At 37.3% G+C, this 23,254-nt stretch overlaps 1 protein-coding gene across 1 annotated transcript in view; it reads left to right on the forward strand.

Moving 5' to 3' along the window:
* LOC150100269 (serine/threonine-protein phosphatase with EF-hands pef-1-like) overlaps positions 1-23,254 on the forward strand; it is a 221,740-nt gene that overhangs the window by 165,221 nt on the left and 33,265 nt on the right. Inside the window, exon 8 of the mRNA XM_090402569.1 lies at positions 1,722-1,758. Coding sequence (XP_090258695.1) covers positions 1,722-1,758 — 37 coding nt within the window. The remainder of the gene's footprint in view (positions 1-1,721; positions 1,759-23,254) is intronic.

The raw sequence follows: 23,254 nt of genomic DNA on the forward strand, positions 1-23,254 counted from the left end.
AAAAAAAACTTCCAGCCAAATTATACAAAAATAAATAAATGACCGGATTTTTTATTTATTTACTTATCATATAAGATCACATAAGAATCACATTAGTAAATAATAATGATAATAACATCACTTTCCAGCCAACTATAAATATGTATGAGTTTTGTATTCAAAAAGTGTTTTCATAGAAAATGAAACCACCTTGCAAACTATTTTAAAACTATATCTATCAACTTTTATTTATTCATAAAACAAAGTACTATTGTCATAATTATCAAGTTTTCCCGATATGTATGTTCAAGGGACATACAGGACATTGTAATAGTACTACAAGTGCCTCCATAGCTCGGAAAGACCTGGGTTCGATTCCCATCAGTGATGTACGACCTTTACCAGGTCTCTTTCGATGAAAGAACAGGCAAACCGGTCCGTGAACACGGACGGATCTAGTCATAAAAAATATATACTTAATCCCTCACCAGGAGGACTCCCTACCATCTTTCTCAAATCCTTTCCAATATCATTAATGTACAGATTAAATAACAGCGGACCAAACACTGATCCTTGTGGTACACCACTTGTTACCATAAATCTTGCAGACTCACATCCCCTGTATACCACTTTTTGGATATCTGTCAGTCAGCCATCCTCTTATACACGCTAATATTGTATAATCCAAACTCATTCTCCGATTTATGCAGTCGTCCATGGTGTATTTTCTCAAAGCCTTAGCAAAATCCAAAAGCATCAAGTGTATCCATTCCCCCTTTGCCTAGTTCAATGGTAACATTGCTATAGAATGTTAACAAGTTGCTAAAACATGACCTTCCCTTAATAAACCCATGTTGCTCATTGCAAATTAGATATTCACTGTCAATCAACCCATTTCTGAATGCGAGCCCTGACCAACTTTTCCAAAATCTTCACCACCACTCCTGAGATACTGATTGGTCAATAACTGGATACATCAGTCTTTGCGCCACCCCTTGTGCAGTAGGATTACCATACATTCTTTGCACTCCTGTGGAATCTTCTCTCTTCTGAGACTCCAATTATATAGCATGGTCAAGGGGAATAGCCAGTTCAGCTGAACTCTCTTTTGGTGTCCATGCCTCCATCCCATCAGTTCCTATTGCAGAATTCTTATTCAGTTTGTGCAACAGGTTTATTTTCATACTCAGACTTAACTTTCCGTACACCAATTGGGACTATTCTAGCTTGTTGATTATAATTTTTATAACGGATATCATCATCCTTATGCACACGCTATTCCTTCTACATCATCCTTTTCTTACAAATCGCTTGCATAATAACATTACACGACCATTTGAACTCCTACCCTATTTATTCTTCGAACTCTAGGGACCCATTCTGATATTAGCATTTAAGTATTTTTTTAAACGCTTCACCAGGCACAGTCGATATTCTTCCCATCCAGTAACCTCGTAATGAATTCAATGATGTGATACATCTTATGGTATATAAAACGGACCTTCTACGATAAGTCTAGCATGAAAGGCTTGAATAATAAAGTACTTGAAGTTAACATTTGTGAATTTCCTAAAATTAAAAAAAAAAAAAAAGAGAATAAAAAATAATAAAGAGGAAAAAAATAACATAAGTGAAGTAAAAGGATGGTGCCCCGTGTTTGTTTATTGTTTGCTGTGTTTCATTTTCTATATTTTTACCTACCTTTAAGCAAATCGAACTAATTAGGCTTGTTTATCTTGTAGATATGGCTTCATCAAAGAAATTATGTTTAAATACACAGTAAGTATCTGCTGCATATTTCTACATTCTGCTATAATTAAAATGAATTAAATATCTCTTCAGTTAATGTAGTTTTCAATTCCATCAGAGTATTTTACAGGGAGAATTTATTAGCATTTTTAGAAATAAATGATGCAAGCGTATTTTATTATGACTGAAAAGAAATGAAAAAAAAAACTACCTATACGCTTCTACAACTATGGTTATTTTTATTAATTCAAAATTTACCAACTATAAAAAGTAATCTAAAGTAGAGATCCTTCCTATACTTCCAGTTGAGAATATTAGAGAATGAATCCATTACCATTACAATTGACATCATTTTCACCTTCAAAAACTGATAATATTTAAAGCGATTTATTTTATTATTCATGTTTCTTTGGAAAAACTTAAGTTCGTTTAATTAAAGTTAACGAAATAGCCAGATATACAAATATTGTACCAACTTCTCTTATTACAACAATTATTAAGGCTAAAATACGACCTGCTGTAACTCCAGTTGTAAGTTGAATATCACCCATTTGCCATTTTACTCAACAGAGGGCGCCTGCTAACTTTTAATTGTTTTTTCTTCTTCTCCTCATTGACACCTCTATAGGTTGATTGTTCAAGTCATTGAACAATCAACCTATCAACAATCAAGTTGATTGTTCCTGTCCTAAGGAATTAAGGCCAGGAGACACCTGGATGGCCAGTCTATATGTATAATAGTTTCTTTTTGAAGATCCTGGTCCACGAGCATTAGCGTCTTGCAGCTAAACTACTCCATTGTTGCACCTGCATACGCAAACGTAGGAGTCTACGACCTGGTCTCTATAATTTGCAGCTTTCTTGGTTCCATTAGGAAGCATATATGGGTCGGTGCGTCCACCCACTCAACGAGATGCCTCCCCAAATCATCACACCTCCCTTTCGAGGATATTAGAGGGATGAAAACGTGTCCCTGGTTCTCTTCAGATCAGAGCACGCCTGGTGTCGCTTTGAACAGCAAATTGGAACTCGTCTGTAAACAATGTTGATCCTCATTGGTCTTGGGTCCAGTTGTACATGGATCCTGGCACACGTCACAGGACAGAACAGATCACAGGGTCATGGGAAAAGCAGACTACCTGTCGCCTGTCATATACAGACCACTCTCATGAAGCTTTCTTTTCTCACAATAAAAACAGTTCTTCTTTACGGAAGTCAGATCGTAGCCAATTCGAGGTAGCAATCTTGTTTCGCTGAGTAAATAATTGGAGATATGAGTCACCAACTACGCTTGTGGCCTTGGGCTTCCTTCATTGTATCTCCAGGATGCTGTTGGAATTAGTTCCGCAGTCTGTGAGCAACGCACCAACTCACATGCAACCATCTGGCCATTCGCCTAACATTGGCAAGACTCTAGTCTTACATTGACTCTCCATTTGAATTCATCGTTTAAATAATGTCTTCTTGAAGCCCATTTTCAAGAATTTTTCTATCATAAAATGTCTTGTTCTCACTACAGACATGAGATGAAAAATCACCGTAAAAAAAGCCTGCCTTTATGCTGGATCATTTGGGTATATTGCTGATAGCGTCACTCATTTGTATACGATAATAAGACTCAGAGACACTCTCTACATAATGTACCCAACTTTCACTTTTTTTTTCTTTTTTAAATTACTTACTCCTTTAAGTTCGTCTGAAGTGAATATATATATATTTCTTTTTTGTTTGGAAATCCATCATTATTCACTAATCATAACAATTTTTACTAACATTTAACAAGCAGTATTTCTCTTTTAAAATGTATTTTTAGAAGAAACACTAGTGCACCCATAAGCAGTCACTCTCTCACAATCGGCTTCAAAATAATCTCTGATGTACCAATATCTGACATATTCGGAAGATTTTTATGTAAATCATGCTTTTCTATTTAAACATTTTATTTAGAACTTGAACTCTAATTTGATCATTGATCTCTCACAAAAATTAAGCTTCTTTCAGTCATATCAATTATCAAAAAGGTCGTTGGACCACCATTCCAACCTTTTTTACAAAAGTACACAGAAAGCGAAAGAACTAACAATGCTAATTAACTTAAAACTTTGTTGAAACGCAGCAATACTACAAAAGTCATATATTAATAAGAAAGGTGTATTAATAAAATGTTTTATTCACTTTATAATTAGAAAAAATAATTAAATTATTTTAAGAAATTAATGTTATTATATGATTTGATTTTATGTTATATATGAAAAAAATTAGAAATACTAAATCTAAGAAACAGATTAAAACATAAATTAAAAAATTTACCTCATTTAACATGTTAATAGATTGTTGAACAGATTACCAAGAGTATGGTGTGTGTGTGTGTGTGTGTGCATGGCATTCAAAGAAAAATTTTAAAAGTGTCTTTAAACGCTTTCAAAATTCACGAATGTGGTCCTTGGAATGTTTAAATTGGAATATGATGGGTGGGCTTTTCACAACGACTTTTGAAAGCTCTGAAAGACACTTTTAAATTTTTTCCGAAAATTTAAATGTACAAATACAACGAAGTTAACAACATTTTGCGGGAAAATAGCGATGATCCCGCCACCTAGCGTGAAAAACTGTAACTTTTCCCAATTTATTTTATTTTTTTATTTTATTTTATTTTTTTTTTAGGCCATCAGTAAATGGAGTAAGACCAAACATGATAAGTCCACAAATATCTATCTCATACCGATATATTTTTGAGCAACTTAAAAATTAAAAAACAGATTTTAGGAAATTTTGAAAATTTCAACTTTCTCGTCCCGACAAAAATGGCTATACTTTGGACTGTCAACTAGCAACGTGATTATACCGTACATACGATAAATTCTCTAACGTCTCTATTCCTCAAAGAAAGTAGCGAGCTCTTCCAGATTTAACTAGCCTTTGGAAAAATTCTTGGTTAAAGCTGAGCCAATGGCTATTAATGACTTTAGAAGCGTCGGAAGTAAAGTACAGCAGGAAACTGTCGCCATTTTGTGATCCTAAACCCTAACAATCAGATTGGGGTCTGTAATGGCGAGTTTTTGGTAGATTTTTCTGAAACTAAGGTTCAAAAGGTAAAAATTTACTTGCCTAAGCCAAACATCGATTAAAATATTACATCACATGGTTGCCATCATTTTTTTAACTTAGCGATATTTTTGTTGCTGTTATTATTGTGTTATTCCACTTCTGAATTTAAGAAGAAAATTGATATTATTCATAACTAAAAACAATTTTGGCCAAGCAACGGCCTATAAATTTCAGCCTTACTGCTACCCCTCAAAATCCTTGTTTTTTTTTTGTGTTTACATCTCAGATGTTTTTTCGCTTTTAATATCATTTTTTTAGATGACGTAGGTAAAACAAGTGGTCAAAATCAATTTAAAAAATGCAACCTGTAAATCCGTCTGCAGAGAAAGCAAACATCTTACAATCGTATTTATTATAATTCCACAGGAATAAAATTGTTATGGGATCTTTAGGAACAATTCCCTGGCTTAGCAGGTATTCTGTAACCTGAAGTAACTATCTAATCCAACAAATTCGAAAAATCTGTAAATTGCAACTTTTTTTCCATTTAAATATTTTAATTTATTTTTATTTTTTTAAATGTAAATCTCACGTTTGCAAACTCTATTCTAAATTTCGTAGGTAAATGGAGTAAGACCAAACATGGTAATTCATACCTCCACTAAGCAAGGTGGTTGTTTCAACGGGGGTGGAAACCCACGAAAACCATCTACCTAGTAAAGAGTTTTACGACATTTCATGCATCAGTGAGTGACATTCAAACCCAGTTTGTTTGTTGGCAAACCGAAAAGCTGTGCACTCTGTCAATCAGATAGTTCATTTAGTCGGTTTATTTAATGCATGTATGTGTGTGTGCGTGTGTGTGGGTGGGTGGGTGGGTGTGTAAATTCTTCTATTTTTGGATATACAGTATATAAGTACACTAACCACACCTCTCAAATTTCGAAAAGTTCCCAATGAAATCTCCAGAAAATTTCAATATTTATATAATTCTTAGCTGAAGGAGGGAGGGGGAAGGTCCATGTTCTTCCAACAATAATCTCTATAATGCCTTTTAGGGAATAACGGAGGCTGTTTTTAGCTCAATCTTACTTTTGGAGATTCAGGGGAAGTTAATGTCCACCGTTAGACAATCAGAGATAGCTGGTATATATATATATATATATATATATATATATATATATATATATATATATATATATATATATATATATATATATATATAATGTGTGTGTGTGTGTGTGTGTGTGTGTATATACAGGCACAAAAGTGTATATAATACTTATCATTAAAAGTATACTGTGTTATATCTACTTTAATTACTTTCTTTTTGTGTTTATTAATTTTTATTAAAGCCAGTTACAAAGAACCAGTAGCTAAAATCTCGGCCCTATTGTTGGTCACACGCAGTTCCATTTCTCGCATTAAATAATAATTTGTCTTCATTTTTTTTTTTTTTTTGAAAAAAAATTGTGATGAAGTTATATATATATATATAAATTCCGTTAGTAAATACAGCTCTACCATAGAACAATAGATGTGTACGTATAAATCATAGGACCAAACCTATTAAGATGCTAAGGGAAGACCCTACATTCAGTTTTATTCAAGAAATAGATTCGTCAAAAGTATTCAGTGGAGCTGAAATCAGCATTATGAAACAAGCATTTAAAGAACTTAATAACACGAAGATATGATCCCTCACAAGAAATCAGTTACTTTAGCTTTCCGTTAGCAGAAAAAAATCTAGATCACTAACTCCGTTAACAATCGACCAATATATGTATTTCTACAGATATTTGTATTTTTACAGTTCGCAAAATCTACCAATAAAAAATATATATATATATATATAATTTGTGAGTTCAACAAACTTCATCATCGGCCTGTAGAGTAAGATAGACTGAGAGTCAGCAGATAGTGGGAGAGGAAATAAAGATAGAGTGCATAGTAGTAGTAGGGTAGGTAAAAGAGGCCTCAGTTGACCTGTTTTAGCTGTTTTCCCCCCAGGGGCGATTCTAAAACGGTCGTTGATTTTTCACTTTAGAAGAAAAAGGAAAAATCCTAAAAAGGAAACATGGAACAAAAACAAAAAGTACAGAGAAAATAAAACTATAGAAAGAACTGGAAAACCAAAAAAAAGGTGGGGGGAAAAGGGTCTGGCCTAAGTGATGCAGCTCTCAAGAAGCTGCACCGCCTCGCTGTAGGCCTTCGCTGCTCAGGTTCTCAGGCCCTCCCCCACATGTTGGAACTAGAGAGCTATTGCTGTGGACAGGAAACCATGGGATGGTTATTGTGACTGTCGCTTTTTGTGGGCAGTCATTATTCTTTTAGCCACCTCACTTCCCTTGGCCATGTCTAATTTGGAGAGAGCTATGAAGAACGCTGATGCCGCCTCCTCGTCTATGTCCATGGCTACCTGTACTTGCTCAGGGGTGATTTGGCTGATGTCTTCAACAAATAAGTCACCCCATTTTGCACTAACTACGTTTGGACCATATTTCCCAGTGAGGAGGAGCTCAGGTTCCCCTATTCTCATTATTGCGTCTTGAAATTTTTTTGTCACCCAAGGGATACCTTTAACCAGATGCTTTAGAGTCTCCCCTGCTTTTGCATGAGGAGTCTCCAATTCTTCTGTTTCTGCTGGTTTTATTTTTTTCATCTCTTTTTCCTCTGGACTCAGAGGTCTTTTGAAGGGGGCGCTGCTTGCCTCCATGTTTTCTGTTTTATTTACTTTTCCTTCTGCAGTGATTTCATCATATGACACAGCTTGTTTATTGGCTGTTTCTCGCTTCTTCTCTTTCTTGGGTGTGCAGGCTATGGTTTCTGTGGCGGCTGCCTTTTCTTCTATAGTCGTTATTTTGCCGTATGCCTCGTTTATAGTTGGAAAATCCGTGTTTTCCGACTCTTGTTCTGTAGTAGCTGTAGGCTTCTCTACTGAGGAGACTGTGACTGGTATAATAGCACCTCCCATCCTTTCTGCATGTGTTCTTGATGGGCAGGTGTTAACTTTGTGGTCTTTGGACCCGCATTTGAGGCAAGCCATGAGACATTTGTCCAGTGAGTGACTTGTCGTTAGGCAGTTTTTGCATGTCAGTTTTGGGCAGTTCGCTCCTAGATGGTCGAAGGATCCACATCGGAAGCATTGCTTCTTAACGCCAGGGTAGTTTACCATTACCCTAGCGGATCCGATGTTGACGAAGTTTGGAACCGCTGTTTTCATCTCGAGCGAGATGTTTACTTCCCCCGACTTCCATTGGGGGTTGTCTGCATCGTTTAAGATTTGTATGTTTCGAACAACACCCCATTTCCCAAACACTTCGTGGATTATTTTTTCATCACATTGTATATATTCCAAGGGGAATCTGGGGATTTTGAGCAGTTTGATAATGCTCCCCACCATGAACGGAAAAATTTCCTTTCCGTTACATCGAAAGCCTTTGAGCAACTTGTCCCTAGTCTCTGCGCTCCTAACTACAACCTGGTATCTGCCATTACCGAAAGGAGTGAATCCAAATATCTGGTCCGCACCGACGCAGTCAATCAGGGCTTTAGCCAAAAGTCTGGGTCTCAGATCAGCGTCAGTCTCGATGCCGAGAGTCCGCGTGCGCGGCAAAACATTGGCCATAGCTGGCGAGGGGGGCCTAGCTATTCCCACCCCCAAGTGTTTGTTATTGTCCCGGTCCGGGGTTTAGGAAGATCTGTAAATCTCCGTTAAATATATCGTGAGGCCCGATGGGACTCGTACCGATATCAACGGTTATGAACAGATGCACAGTTTGTTTCACGAAAAAATGCGAACTATCTACACACTTGATCTAAGCCAAAAGGCCGAGAAACAAATTTAAAGAAGTTGAGCTAGCAGTCGGAATTAAAGTATTGGATGGATTGAATGATAATCTCAGTCTCAATTATATATATAATAATAATAATAATAATAATTTGTGAGTTCAACGTATCTCATCATTGGCCTGTGGAGTAAGATAGGCTGAGAGTCAGCAGATAGTAGGAGAGGAAATAAAGATAGAGTGCATAGTAGTAGAGTAGATGAAAGAGGCCTCAGCTGACCTGTTTTAGCTGTTGACCCCCCAGGGGTGCTTCTAAAACGGTCGTTGATTTTTCGCTTTTAAAAAGGAAAAATCCTGAAAAGGAAAAAAAAAAAAAAAAGGAGAGACTAAGCAAATTTAACAAGTGTAAATAAATCTAAAGACTATGTGGAAGACGATTCTATAGAGGAATGAGTTTTACGAGCAAACCCAGAACAGTATAACCAGGAAAAGAAGGGAGATGACCTGGCCCGGAAGACCCCGCCCTGAAAAGGGCTTGGGACCACCTCGATGTTGGCCTTCGCAGTCCGGGTTTGTTCAGGTCAACCCCAACCTGGGGACAGAAAAACTTTTAACTGCGAAAGGACTAGACATATCTGTGGGGTAAACGCTGATCAGGAAGGAAGATCGAGATAGCGTCAACACCTACAACTTGAAGGTGTTATAGGTGCAGACACAACCGGATTCCCCCCTGTATGATCTGGCAGATGGTTGGTGGATCGCACCATCTCCTCAGGAACCACTCTTCACCCTGCAAGTACCTCTCCTGATCCAGGAAGCGGCGGAGGTAAGCTGAGAGACAGTTCTTAACACGGAGATAGATGCGATCCCCCTCGTTAAGAAGGTGTTTTTTCCTGATTTTCCAAATGTGGTGCTTAATCACATTTATTAGGAAAATCAGGTGTTTCTTGTTTTTGGTTACTGGGGGAGGAAACTGTAGAAAGACTATTTCGGCGAATGTGAGCGCTGGGATCGCAAGCACCTATATATATATATATATATATATATATATATATATATATATATATATATATATATATATATATATATATATATATAAATTCTATATATATATATATATACAGGGTGTTCGGGATAAATTTGACAGTTTCGTAAGGAAAAAGAAAATCTTCTTTGTATCTATTAAATTTAATGAATTGACAAAAAAACATTACAGGCAGAGTTAATTACAATACTATCAACAAGATTTACTCAAAATAACCACCATTAGCATCGATCACAGCTTCAATTCTGCTTCGGAACCTCGAACAAGCTGATGCTACAGTCTCCCTGGGAAGGGCCGCAAAAACTGTTTTAATTTTATCCATTAACTGGGCTTTTGTATTACTGGAAGTGCGATTGGTGTCTTTTTCAACTGCGCCCCACACAAAATAATCCATGGGGTTAAGGTCTGGGGAGTTTGGAGGCCAAACATTTGGACTGGTGAAGTCGTAGAAATTTTCAGACAACCATTTTTGACTTTTCCCAGAGGTGTGGCAAGGGGCCGAATCCTGCTGCCATACATACGGCCTACCATTGGCTACCCTTGTTATCCAGGGCTTGACTACAGTTAGCAACTCCACGAACAAAGCCCGAATTCCAATGCCAGGGTTCTTCAACACCTGTTCCTGCAGATTTGCGAGGAATTCTGCTGTACGAACGCAATCAGATCGTCTGCTAGGGATCTTTCTTCTTGCTACATCCTCGTAGTCACCATTGCAAGTCTCTAGTTCATGCCTGATTGTTTTTACTGTATTCAGGGAGCATTGGGCAGCAGTCGTAATATCCTTATTTTGATGGCGGGCACGAATCATCATGATACAAGTTATTCTCTTCCATGATTCAGGTGGGTTCCAGCTATCCATCCTTTCTGACATCTTGTATATGAATGAAGAAGGGTCCAAACTTTTAAATGAAGAGAAGTGTGTGTTAATACATGTAACTTACGGAAAAATATAATTAATTATAAATATGTCAAATTTATCCCGAACACCCTGTATATATATATATATATATATATATCTATATATATATATATATATATATCTATGTATATCTATATGTATATATATATATATATATATATTTATATATATATATATATATATATATATATATATATTTATATATATATATATATATATATCTATGTATATCTATATGTATATATATATATATATATATATATATTTATATATATATATATATATATATATATATATATATTTATATATATATATATTTATATATATATATATATATATATAAATTCCGTTATATATATATATATAAATTCCGTTATACATAAATTCCGTTAGTAAATACAGCTCTACCATAGAAATCATATATTAATAAAATAATGGTGTATTATTGAAACATTTGTATATTTCAAATTTTGAGAAATTTTGCATTGAAATTCCTTTAAAGTTTTAAAATTATTATATGATTTTATTTTGTATTATATATCAAATATACTAAATAGTAAATCAAAGAAACATCCAAAATGTATTGACAACTTTAATACAAAGAAATATGATTACAATGAAGTAACAGGAGGTCTTAGACAATGATGTCCCCTATCTCGAATATAATATGGAATATATACGAAGATTTAGACATTTTTAACCAAAGTAAATAAAACAAACATTAAACCAGCAATCCAGCAATAGTTACCAAAAAAAACAAAAATACTAACCTGTGAACCAAATGTTATTGGACAGATGACCAAAAGAGTAACGAAAAATATAGCGAGATTCTTTTTAATCTCATTTATTTAATATTCGTATTTTATTTTATTTTATTTATTTATTTTTGTAGTGACGTAATATAAAAACAACTTTGCAACGGTTTCCATGATTGGCTACGGCCTTTTGAGCTATCGAGACCATTGTCGAGTATTCTGATGATAGTTTAGTCATTCCTGGCTACAGAACACAAGAAATATGAAATATTCAATGACATAAGATCGAGTTAGATAGAATTAAATTTCTAAACATAGATAGAGGGACAGTATATGCGGTGCAACGCGTTTATTTATTTTTTAAGTTCCTACACAATAAAAAAAAAAATATTCCCATCTTTTTCATACTTTTCAGTAGCTTTAAATAAAATAAAAAAAATTACTAACAAAATAACTATCTAATTCCTTTGAGATATAAAAGAAGTTAGAGAATTTATTTTACGTATTTTTATCATATGTACGGTACGATCATGTTGCTAGCTGAAATAGAGCTGAATGTTTATCCAGCAGAAATGGATAAACATTGGAGACTTGACTCGTCACGTTTTTCATATCTGATGTGAATCTTCCAATCTTGGTGGGTTCCTTCACAAGTAGGATGTCCTTTTTATGTTTATTTTGTCTATAAGATCCTGGTAGAAAGTGTCTAATTCTTTGTATTCATACGATTGGTCTAAAGTATAAATTTAGATAAAATTAGACTAAAAGGAATTTTGAAGCACATAGTGTGTGTGTGTTTCAGCAACACCATTTATATTTTACTTGATTTCCTCCAGCTTTTTCTTCCGCCATTTTGTCTTTTTTGGTTTTAAGTTTCTTCCTAACCTTGAATATAAAAGTTCTTTATTTTATTTTTTTTATTTGTTTATTTTTTCTTAGTTCATCACATAGCATATTTCTCAACTGCTTTTCCTGTGATGATAAAAAGAGTCGCTTCGATTTCCCCCAAAATATTTAATAAATATTATTGTACTTTTTTAAACGATCTTTCCAAAGTTGATCCGTCTTTTGTAGATATACTAAGAGACTTTATAACATGTTAATTTATATAACGGATAAATAGGTAAATAGTCTCCCGAATGTATTTTTTAAATAGCATTCGTTTTATAGTCTAAATTATGTCAGTATACCAGTGACATAACTAATCTCCTTCCCTTTATAAGCAAACTTTCAGCGGTCTTCATTGCACACCTTTCGTCTGCATTGAACGATTGACTACATCAGATAAGGGTTCGTGATTATAGTTACGTGCCTTTTTAGGACTTCCAGGGTAACAAATGGCAATTCTGTAGCCAATGAAGTTTTAACTGAGGCTCGGTTATTGCTGTTACCTAGCCATGACTAGAGCTTTTTAGCTCAATAACACTCCATCCACACAGATTTTCTTCATTCAGATGACGGGATAAAGAGTCAAGGACTCAGTCCATCGCCCAGTTCTTTTAAGAACTATAGTTACGTGGATGGGGAGAAGAAAAAAGTCCTTTTTAGGACTTCCAGGGTAACAATTAGCAATGCTGAACCGAGGAAGTAAACTGAGGTTCGGCTGTTGCTATTATCCTGGGTGTGAGTTTTTGAGTTCGCTCCCTTAGGGTTTTTGCCTTAAGGGAGCACCTTGAGTCTCCGGGGAAGGTGTTCTCCGGCACGGCCCGCTGAGGGGTTCTTGTCGGTGAATTATTTTCCTCGGAATTTGAGCGGTTCTGCTCAGTAGTGGGGGAGCCTGTCGGGGTGCTAGGACGGGGCGGCCCACACTGAGTGGAACCAACGCTGAGCGGTTCTGCTTAAACGGGGAGCCCGTCGGGGTGCTAGGACGGGGCGGCCGCCAATGAGTGGAACCAACGCTGAGACATGGACGGTCTTTCGCCCACTATGGAGTGGCCTAGAGATCGTCCGATTTTTTGAGATTTTACCCTTTACTTACTAATCAGGACTTCCAGAGTAACAATTAGCAATGCTGAACCGAGGAAGTAAACTGAGGTTCGGCTGTTGCTGTTATCCTGGGTGTGAGTTTTTGAGTTTGCTCCCTTGGGGTTTTTGCCTTAAGGGAGCACCTTGAGTCTCCGGGGAAAGTGTTCTCCGGCAGGGCCCGCTGAGGGGTTCTTGTCGGTGAATTATTTTCCTCGGAATTTGAGCGGTTCTGCTCAGGAGTCGGGGAGCCCATCGGGGTGCTAGGATGGGGCGGCCGACACTGAGTGGAACCAACGCTGAGACATGGACGGTCTTTCGCCCACTATGGAGTGGCCTAGAGATCGTCCGATTTTTTGAGATTTTACCCTTTACTTACTAATCAGGGTAACAATTAGCAATGCTGAACCAAGGAAGTAAACTGAGGTTCGGCTGTTGCTGTTATCCTGGGTGTGAGTTTTTGAGTTCGCTCCCTTAGGGTTTTTGCCTTAAGGGAGCACATTGAGTCTCCGGGGAAAGTGTTCTCCGGCAGGGCCCGCTGAGGGGTTCTTGTCGGTGAATTATTTTCCTCGGAATTTGAGCGGTTCTGCTCAGGAGTCGGGGAGCCCATCGGGGTGCTAGGATGGAGCGGCCGACACTGAGTGGAACCAACGCTGAGCGGTTCTGCTTAAACGGGGAGCCCGTCGGGGTGCTTGGACGGGGCGGCCGTCAATGAGTGGAACCAACGCTGAGACATGGACGGTCTTTCGCCCACTATGGAGTGGCCTAGAGATCGTCCGATTTTTTGAGATTTTACCCTTTACTTACTAATCAGGGTAACAAATGGTAATGCTGTAGCCAATGAAGTTTTAACTGAGGCTCGGCTATTGCCGTTACCCAGCCATGACTAGAGCTTTTTAGCTCACTCCATCCACACAGATTTACTTCATTCAGATGACGGGATAAAGAGTCAAGGACTCAGTCCATCGCCCAGTTCTTATAAGAACTATAAGAACTATAGTTACGTATTTAGTTACTAATTATTATGTCAAAATGCAAATATGACTTTATTCTTTGTAACTGACGTGCATTTCAAATGAAATATAATATTTCAGTAAAGTTAATAGTAAATGTTTACAAGAAGAATGAGATATTTTGGGAGTTCGTGTGTCTCATCATCGGCCTTTGCAGTATAAAAGAGTGTTGAGGGTCAGTAAGTAGAGAGAGAGAGGAAGAAATAGAAAAGTAGAGCATGATAGTAAGAGGTAATAAAGAGGCCTCAGTCGACCTGTTTAGCTATGTAACCAAGAGGTTGTGGCTAAAAGGTCCGTAGACATCATCTGCTCACACCTGTCCTAAGTTTTTTTTTTAAAAATCTAAAAAAAAGAAAAAAATACCTTATTTTGTCCAACTAAATGGACCTTAAAAGAACCGGGAAAAGAAAAAAAGAAAAAAGAAAAAAGAAATCTTGACTGCGAAGTGTGATTAACATTGAAACAACCAAGAGAACTGAGAAGTAGGGGAAGAAACTGGCCCGAATGATGCAACGGGGGGGGGGACAAAAGAAAAAGAAATGCCCCACCGTTTCAACGCTCTGGCAAACGTCGCAAAAAAGGATCGCACGGTCTTGATTTATATCGGGACTTTACCCATTTCACCGGAATAAAGATGCCCATAGGCTATCCGCCATGCTAGATCCCGGTGAAAAGGTCGTCCTCAACTATTTTTTATGTTGTTGAAAAGTATTTCCGTATTTGTCTCTAGTCGCGGAGTATCACATCTGGAAAGCTGAAAAAATTCCCAGTAAAAAGTTTGCGATCTTAGTTTAAAAATATCTCAGCCATCTGCTTTACACTTTTTAATGTATTTGCATAGTGGGTAGTACCACTCGGGCACAACCTCTGCGCAGGGATCAGCATAATCCGTGGTCCCAAAGTAGGGAAGAAAATGCCTTAGAAAATATTTAATTAAAATGTCGGATACGTGGTTTGAATTTAAGGCCTTCCGTATGCTTTTGAAAGTATTTACATAAAATAAGCATTTTAACTTAGGGAGCGAAAATCCCCCCCACCCCCCGATTACGATTTCGTGCTTCCTATTGTTTCAAAAAAATCTATTAATGGGTTGTAAAGCTGGTTTTCCTTTATTATTATTGTGACACCTCCAGGGAGTCCAAAGACTCATCGAGGGAGAGTGTGCCAAGAGCATCGAACGAAGGGAACCCCTTCTAACTACTAACCGCGCTCAAACTTGCTTACCTTTTTGCGAGCCATTAGTAGCAAAGGCTCGACCAACCTTTGCTGGCTATATCAGTAACATTAATTGTATGCATCAGCATTGGGGTAATTATAGTTTTAATTATGATTGCTCTTCTGTAAAATGAAAAGTAATTAGCTTTAAAGGGTTTTAATTTTTCGGTACAAGCTTCCACTATATATATATATATATATATATATATATTTTTTTTTTTTTTTTTTTTGACGGGCAGTATTGGAGTCGCAAGAAACGGAACGCTACTGTTAGAGAATGGATTTACTGGGTTAAACCATAGGGAAAGCACGTTTTATGGAAATTGCCAAAGATTTAATTTTTTTTTTTTTTTTTTTTTGTTCGTTAACGCGTAGACCTGTATTTTTGCAATATGCCCAAATAGATGTAGATGGCCTCAGAGTCTCTGAGTGTAGCCAGTACATCATCGGCATATGCTACAATTTTGCTCTGTCTGGAAAATAGGGGTAAAACGGTATTCCTCTGACTGCGGGGGAGTTATCAATTTTTTTGATGATGGGGTTCCAGCGCTAAAGAGAAAATGAGGGGGCTTAGCTGGCATCCCTGCTTTACCCCCTTTTTTTTTTTTTTATAAGAATGGGTTTTGAGAGGAACCCATTAATGGCTATTTGAGTGGAGGCCCTCTGAGTAAATGTTTTTGATTACTCGCCGAAGCCCAAATCCCACTCCTATTTTCTGAAGGATGTCCTGTAAGTAGGTGTATCTGACGCTGTCGAACGCTTTTTCCAGATCCGTCGAGAGAAGTATCAAAGGATACTCTTTGTTTTTTGGCTAGACGGATTAGATCCCTTAGGAAAAAGAGATTTAATTGCATCGATCTACCTAGAATTCCATAAACCTGAGCGCTGGTTATGACTTTTTCGTTGCTGCATTCGATGCAGGTGCAGATAATTTTGTAGCCCGAGTTAGTTAGGGAGATCGGTCTCCAGCTGTTTGCTAAAGTGCGATCTCGGTCTTTCTCGAAAACCGTGTAGCTTTTAACGAAATCCTCGGAGATATTTTCCGAAGTGAGGAAATCGTTAAATATTTTAACTAGAATTGGTAAAACAAAGTTCCAGATAGACCGATAGAACTCGATCCCTGACCCATCTAAGCCGGGAGTTTCCTTTGCCTTCATTGTTTTGGAGGCTGCTTTTATTTCTTCAGCAGTGATCGGCCTGTCATGAAGAGCGCTAAGATGATGGGGGAAGACATGTAATGTCCCACTCGCTAAAGTCATCTGCGCCCTGCTGATCAGAAAAGGCGCCAAGTTAGTGCTGATAGAAAAGTCGGAGGATTTCCTGAGTCGATTTTAACATTTGGCTGTTCTCTTGGATCCGGTACGCTGTTCGATCGTCATATGCTACCACCCATTGTTAGTTGTAGAATTCAGCAGAAGGTGTTTCCACGTTTCTGAGAAAGAGTCTCGCTCGAAAATCGAGGTCTTCGACCCTTCTCTGCTGCTCTTGCTGTAGTTCGATCTCGACTTGCCTGACGAGATCGCTACAAGGGATTCCTTTCCGCTCGTTTATGAGGTACCATCCTAGCTCCCTGAGTTCGTTTTCGATGTTGGTGCGCCCTTTCGCGCCCACACCTTTGAAAGCGTTCCTTAGCCTACAGCTTGAACTGTAGCCATGCTTCCCAGTCCTAGCTGGTGTCTTTCCATCTATCACAGAGGTGCTGTAGCTCGTTGCTAAAAAAGACTGGGGAAGGTGGGAGGGAACCTCCAAGGACCTCTGGGAGCTTGGATTTTAATAACACCATTTTGTGGTCGGTTAAGAGACCGCCCACTGCGATGTGTCGTACCCCAAGAACCTGTGGCTCTAAAGTTTGTGATACGTAGAAACGGTCAAGCTTTGTCGATATTTGGCACCACGTCGTTCCGACTTTGGAAGGGTTTTTGCCGCCTCCAAACATCGACAAGGTCGAAATTTTCACGGCAGCGTTTTAATGCCGCAAAACTGCCAGTTCTTGTTGGCGTTTAGGCCTATTTTATCATAGCGGGTGTCCTCTACGCAGTTCCAGTCTCCCGCTACGATTAGTTGTTGTACTCCCAGAAGATTTGGAGTTCAAGAGAGACAAAGAAATCGTTTCGTTGGTGAGGACTATTCGGGGGTCATATATTACAACAAACCGGGTTGTACGGCCACCATACTTCCAGTCCACGGACACTAGACGTCCTGTAGCGTCTTTTTGGACGTTGAAGAACCCTCCGACGATGGGGGACGAATAGTTATTCCCCCCCCCCCGCGAATGGGAATCACCGAAACACCAATAGCTAGTGACCCGGAAGCTTCTTGAGAAGTCCTCCAAGTCCCAGTGTTTAAAGAAATGGGTCTCCTGTAGAAAAAGTATGTTGTTGTTATGCATTAACATCAGTCTCCAAACAGCGCTTTACGCGAAAGGATTGCAAAAACCGTTTATATTTAAGGTTGCTACTTGGATATTTAGATTCATTAGAAAATAGAATAAATACATTGCATTTTGCTATCTGAGCTAGGGTAGCATGTAGGGCACGTATTTCTTCTTCATCTAGGTCTGGAATTGCTTCGAACTGCTCCGAAGTGGCTGTTTTTAGGTCCTGTATGGTGAGGGTCCTCCATTTAAATCCTATGGTATTCGTTGAGAAATCGTCCCCCCCCACCCCTCGATATCTGAAACACTGGTTCTCCTAACTTGTCGATAGGAGTTTTTCTAACGTTTCTCAGGATCCGTTAAATAACCTTATTAAGATAGCTCCGCCATTGATGCTATTCTTATCCTCCGGAACTTCTACTAGGTAGGATGAGATAGTGCAGATCTACTATCCACAATAACACTTAATTTAAACACGCTAACACAGTGCAGCCTTACTATAAAAGCCATATATTATTTACTAAAAGGTGTATCAGACTTAAAATATTTTGTTTATATTAAAAATGTAAAAGAATTAAAATTATTTAAAGTTTTATTTATTTTTATAAGATTTTATTTTATATTTTATATGAAATATTGTAAATACTTTAAAAAAATAAATCTAAACTGTATTATTACCTGGATGTCAATTATTGACGGTGAATGATATTTTTAGACAAATTTATTTCGAAGGAATATGATTGATGATTGTTACAGTTTTAACTAAACCTGTATTTTTTTTTTTTTTGGAAGTGATACACAGAAAAAAAAAATAAATAAATATAAATAAAACAGAATAACACAGCAGACGTTTTCTGAAATCTGAAATTTTCAGAAAGATGACCATAGCAGTTGATGACTTGAGAAGCATTGAATGAGAGTAAAATAGAATGCAATTTATGCATAACGTTACTTTTTTATTTATTTTTTTTTTATATAAGATTTATATATATATATATATTTTCCCTATATTGATAATTTGATCGAATATAGTAAAAAATCTTGATATAATGACAAAATTCCACTATTTTTTATTAGTTTATTTTTCTAAACTTTGGGTTTTATGAAAAGATTAATTGTTTCATTTGTATTTTATTGTTCACAGCAAAAAATAATTGTTATCCCAAACCTAGTCAACAAAAACCTGGTAATTAACGAATACCATCGGAGATTATCTCCTGAATTTTTTTTTTTTTTTGGGGGGGGGGTTTACGCTGGATTAAATTAGAATTACTTGTCATCCGTGGAAGTGTATTGGTTAGGTGTGAACTTAATTGCATTTTCTCTTCTGCTGTTAAGAGGTGTTTGGGTATCTTTGTGGAAATGGCGTTTGTCTTATGGAGGCAAGCGCCAGAAGTAAAACTAGGGGAACTGTTTTTTAATTGATCTTTGGAATAGGGACGTGGGGTTAGTTGATCTTTCCCTCTTGAAAAATCTAATTTTTAACCCTGCAAACTCAAATGATCGATATAGAACGCTCACTATTTCAGAATATAGTGATCCTACATCTGTTAAGGTTTAGGACCACACGATGGCAAGAGTTGTCTGACGCACTCCCTCCCACGTGAAACCCTTGAAATCATTGATAGCCATGGACTGAGCTATCAGTGATAGCTAGAGGCCGAGACCGGCTGCTTTTCAAAAGTTATTTTGAGTTTTAAGGGGCCCTGTCCACTCCCTTTTTTGAATAAAAGCGTTGAAGTATTTATTTTATGCAGATGAGGCCGATTCCTTCCTTCCGGTTTTACGCTTGTGTACCATACTGCCTTTGTGTGTGTGTGTTTTTCTGGAAAACTCCGTCCCTGAAAAAAAATCCTACTACCACCGTGTGAGACTAGCTAAACTCACCTTCGGATATAAAGCCCTGAGAAAGTTGCTTCGCGTCCTAGATGGCATTCGAACCCACATCTTTCCAATCAAAAGTTTCCTTCGAAACCCACTGACAGACACCAACTGGACACTCGACACCGAATAGTTACACTAATTTAGAGAAGAGTTTTCGCTCTAAATTGACATACATGTTGTAATAGTCTCCTGAGTTAAAAACGTCAAAAAAAAAAAAAAAAAAAAAAAAAAAAACAGTTATTTCACAAAACACACTATAAAGTAGAAACGTAAGAAGGAAGTTCCTATGAAAAAAAAATTAGAAGGGCTTTCATCGAATTATTATTATTTTTTTATTTCAATGTCAGCAGAAGGGTATGTGCTTAAATTCAGTTTCACGTTATTTGACTGAAAGACTGCTTGAACATAATCTCGTTTGATTCATCTCGTCCATCCCATTAGGAAGGGTAGTGTCCCCTAATGAGGGGAGTTTACGACGAATTTAATGCAGCCAGTTCGTCACTCCTCTGCTGCATCTCCTTCTTCTTCTTCTTCTTCTTCCTTTTTACGTATTAGGCCTAGTGGCCTGTTACGGAGCTGTCCTCTTAGCCCTTCCAAACCATATTCGTCCCGAGGATAAGGTGGTTAGTGTAATATCTCTTTATTTTAAGCGCCTTTATTTTTTCTCTATACCTTATATACTGTCATTTTAAATACCTATATGTATTTAGCTGCGTGTAATATACCTTTACTCTTCTATTTTTTTTTTTATGCTAATCAGTTGTGCGCACTTTCTCTCTCTGAATCTTTCTCACTTACTCTACTGTACTGTGATTATCTACCTTCCGTATTTACCTCGAATGCGTACGAATATTGGAAATTTAATTGTCAGACGGCGCCACCAATATATCATTTCATTGGCATAAGATTAAATAAAACTTCCGGTAGATTTCCCTCTTTCTTGCGAGCGAAGTTTTTTTATCAATGTTTACTTTAACAGTCGTGGTTCTTAAGTAACTGAACAGCGTTTTTATTGCCTTAAATTTTTCCCGCTCAACAAGTCCGATTTATTTAAGAACAGTGCAGTTGTAAAATAAAAGATCAGGCAGCACTCTTTTAACAAATAATTAAAACCCATTTATTTTCAAATTATACATGAATTTAAACATTAGGGAGATTGCTTTCTCTGTCCATTTATAAAAATCTTTAGCATAAATTAGAACCTTTTTACTTTAACACTAATTAACTTCTTTAACTCACAATCTTATTTACTCTCCGCTTACAAATTCAACTTATGAAACTTCTAGTTTACTTGCAAAGAGTTTGGCTAACTCTCTGTTAAGTTATTTTTACAAATTTGATATCAACTTCCAACATGTCAATTGATTCTCTTAAGGACACTTCCTACTGCTATTCACCAAATTCTTAAAAGTCTTTCTATAACCCACTATAACAGGAATTGTACAAAAGTATGGAACTTACAAAACCTCTGTATCGTAAATTCAGTCAAAAGTCTTGCACAAAAAGTTGTAAGGCAATTCTTTCATCTCAGATCTTGAGCTTCCTCAGGAATGTCTGGCGTTAGTAATAACTCATCGGGAAAATCCCAGGCTGTGGACTGCGGTACTCATTCAGCTCCGGCAAAGAGTTGTTCTTCCACGGCGAAAAGAAAAACTTCCGAGCGAAGCTGTCTCGGGTAATTTAGATTGCCTTTTCTCCTCGGCTTTGGCTCGCCGAAAATGCCTGGACGACTGCTGTCTCCAAGAAACTGTCGTCAACTCTCAACTGGGATCCCTCTCTCTGGCGTCTGGAAGCCTTTCCTTCTTCGGCAACGTCTGGAAGCCCTCTCTCTGGTCTGGAAATCCTCTCTCTCTCTCTCTCTCTCTCTCTCTCTGGCCTGGACTGGAACCGGGAATTCCCCCCCCCCTTATTCTTGGATCAGTCCTTTTTATTTTGCGATCACGCGACCTTGCACTAAGGATAGTAAACCCCAAAGAATTCGGCATGACTTTTATCTTCTTTTAAGTTTAACTCGAACCCAGGTTTTTCCGACCAAAGAGCTTCGCCTATGCCGACTGAGCTACGGTGGCTCTTGAACATAATCGAGATCAGGATTTCCCAAATTGCGTTCCGTGGAAAATGAATACGTGTTCTGATGTCAGTGACCGAGCCGTGTATTTTTAAATATGGAAGTAATCCGGGAAAGGGAATACTGCTGTTTATGACGGTCATAAAATTTGCCTGCAAGCCGATTACAACAATGGGCGGCGTATCCTCTGTTCTCAAAACTGAACGAAATAACATTTGTGTTGCAAATGTTAGTGACCAATCAGCAAGGAAGTATAAAGAAAATTTTTCCACTAAAATTGAAGATCAATTTTAGTGGTTCTCAAATCTAGTAATACTGAATACTTTCTTCGCAAGTTTGTATTGTAGGGTGAAAGTTTCGAAACCTTAGTGTCGTGATTTTTTAAAATTAATAGGCCTGCAGATTTAAATTTTAATACGAATAAGAGACAAGAGACTTTGCTTAATTTTGGTATTAAGAAATCTCTTATCGAAGGTGTTTGTAACGCAAGATAGTAAGTCATCCACCACCAGCCTACAAAGCGATCTCCAGGATGTACAAAAGGAGGGGAAAACTACCAGCACACAGGAGAAAAAGTCTGCATTCACTCGTAAGTACTTATAATAATGTTATAAATATATTTGGTGATCAGAATGGGATATGTCAATGAAAATCAGCACAAATTAATTTAATGATGTTGGCCTGAGGAAACTACAACATGCTACAAGATTTCATTAGTCCAGTGATTGATAACTGATTTAAATGTAAATTTATATTTGTCAACATGTCACACCGTATACATAAGTGTACTAATACTCTTTATGATTATGCCGTAATTAATTATTAATACATTACAAAATAACCAAGGTGTTCCGTGAAAATTTCAGGATTTGTGAAGTGTTGCGTCATAGGAAAAATCTGGGAAACGTTGATCTAGATTATTATCGAAAGGGCTTCACTTATATCGACTGAGTTACGGAAGCTCTTGAAACATAATCTAGATATCTTAAAAAAATATGTTTATAAAATACAATAAACTGACAATAACAAAAATGATAAATAAAAGTCGATTGGCCAGAACACACACGCACGCACGCATGCACAAGTGCAAATAATTCAAATTTTAGACTTGCGACAGTTGGCTAAGACTTGTCTAGGGTGGATTAATTCTTAATTTTGATTGCTTAATATTATGGAAAAGCAATTATCTCCATGAACCACGTTTTTTATGTCTATAAACGGCATTGTGTGTTGTCCATATACTTTCTTTCTTTAAAGAGAGATAGATAGGTAGATAGAAATCAAGTTTCCGAGATTTAAAAACTCTGCCAACACGTAAGAAATCGGCTAATCCATCTGCTGTTTAAAAGAACTTACGAAGGCTCTTTTCCTTCGGAGCTCTAAGTCTCGGAGGGGATCCAACTGCATGGCATCGTCGCTGCCAACTACTGATTGGTGGGGACACGCTCAGCAAGA

Source organism: Typopeltis vanoorti, chromosome 13 (genome assembly GCF_054136105.1).
Source record: "Typopeltis vanoorti isolate ZY-2024b chromosome 13, IOZ_Tvanoo_1.0, whole genome shotgun sequence".
NCBI classification, from domain to species: domain Eukaryota; kingdom Metazoa; phylum Arthropoda; class Arachnida; order Uropygi; family Thelyphonidae; genus Typopeltis; species Typopeltis vanoorti.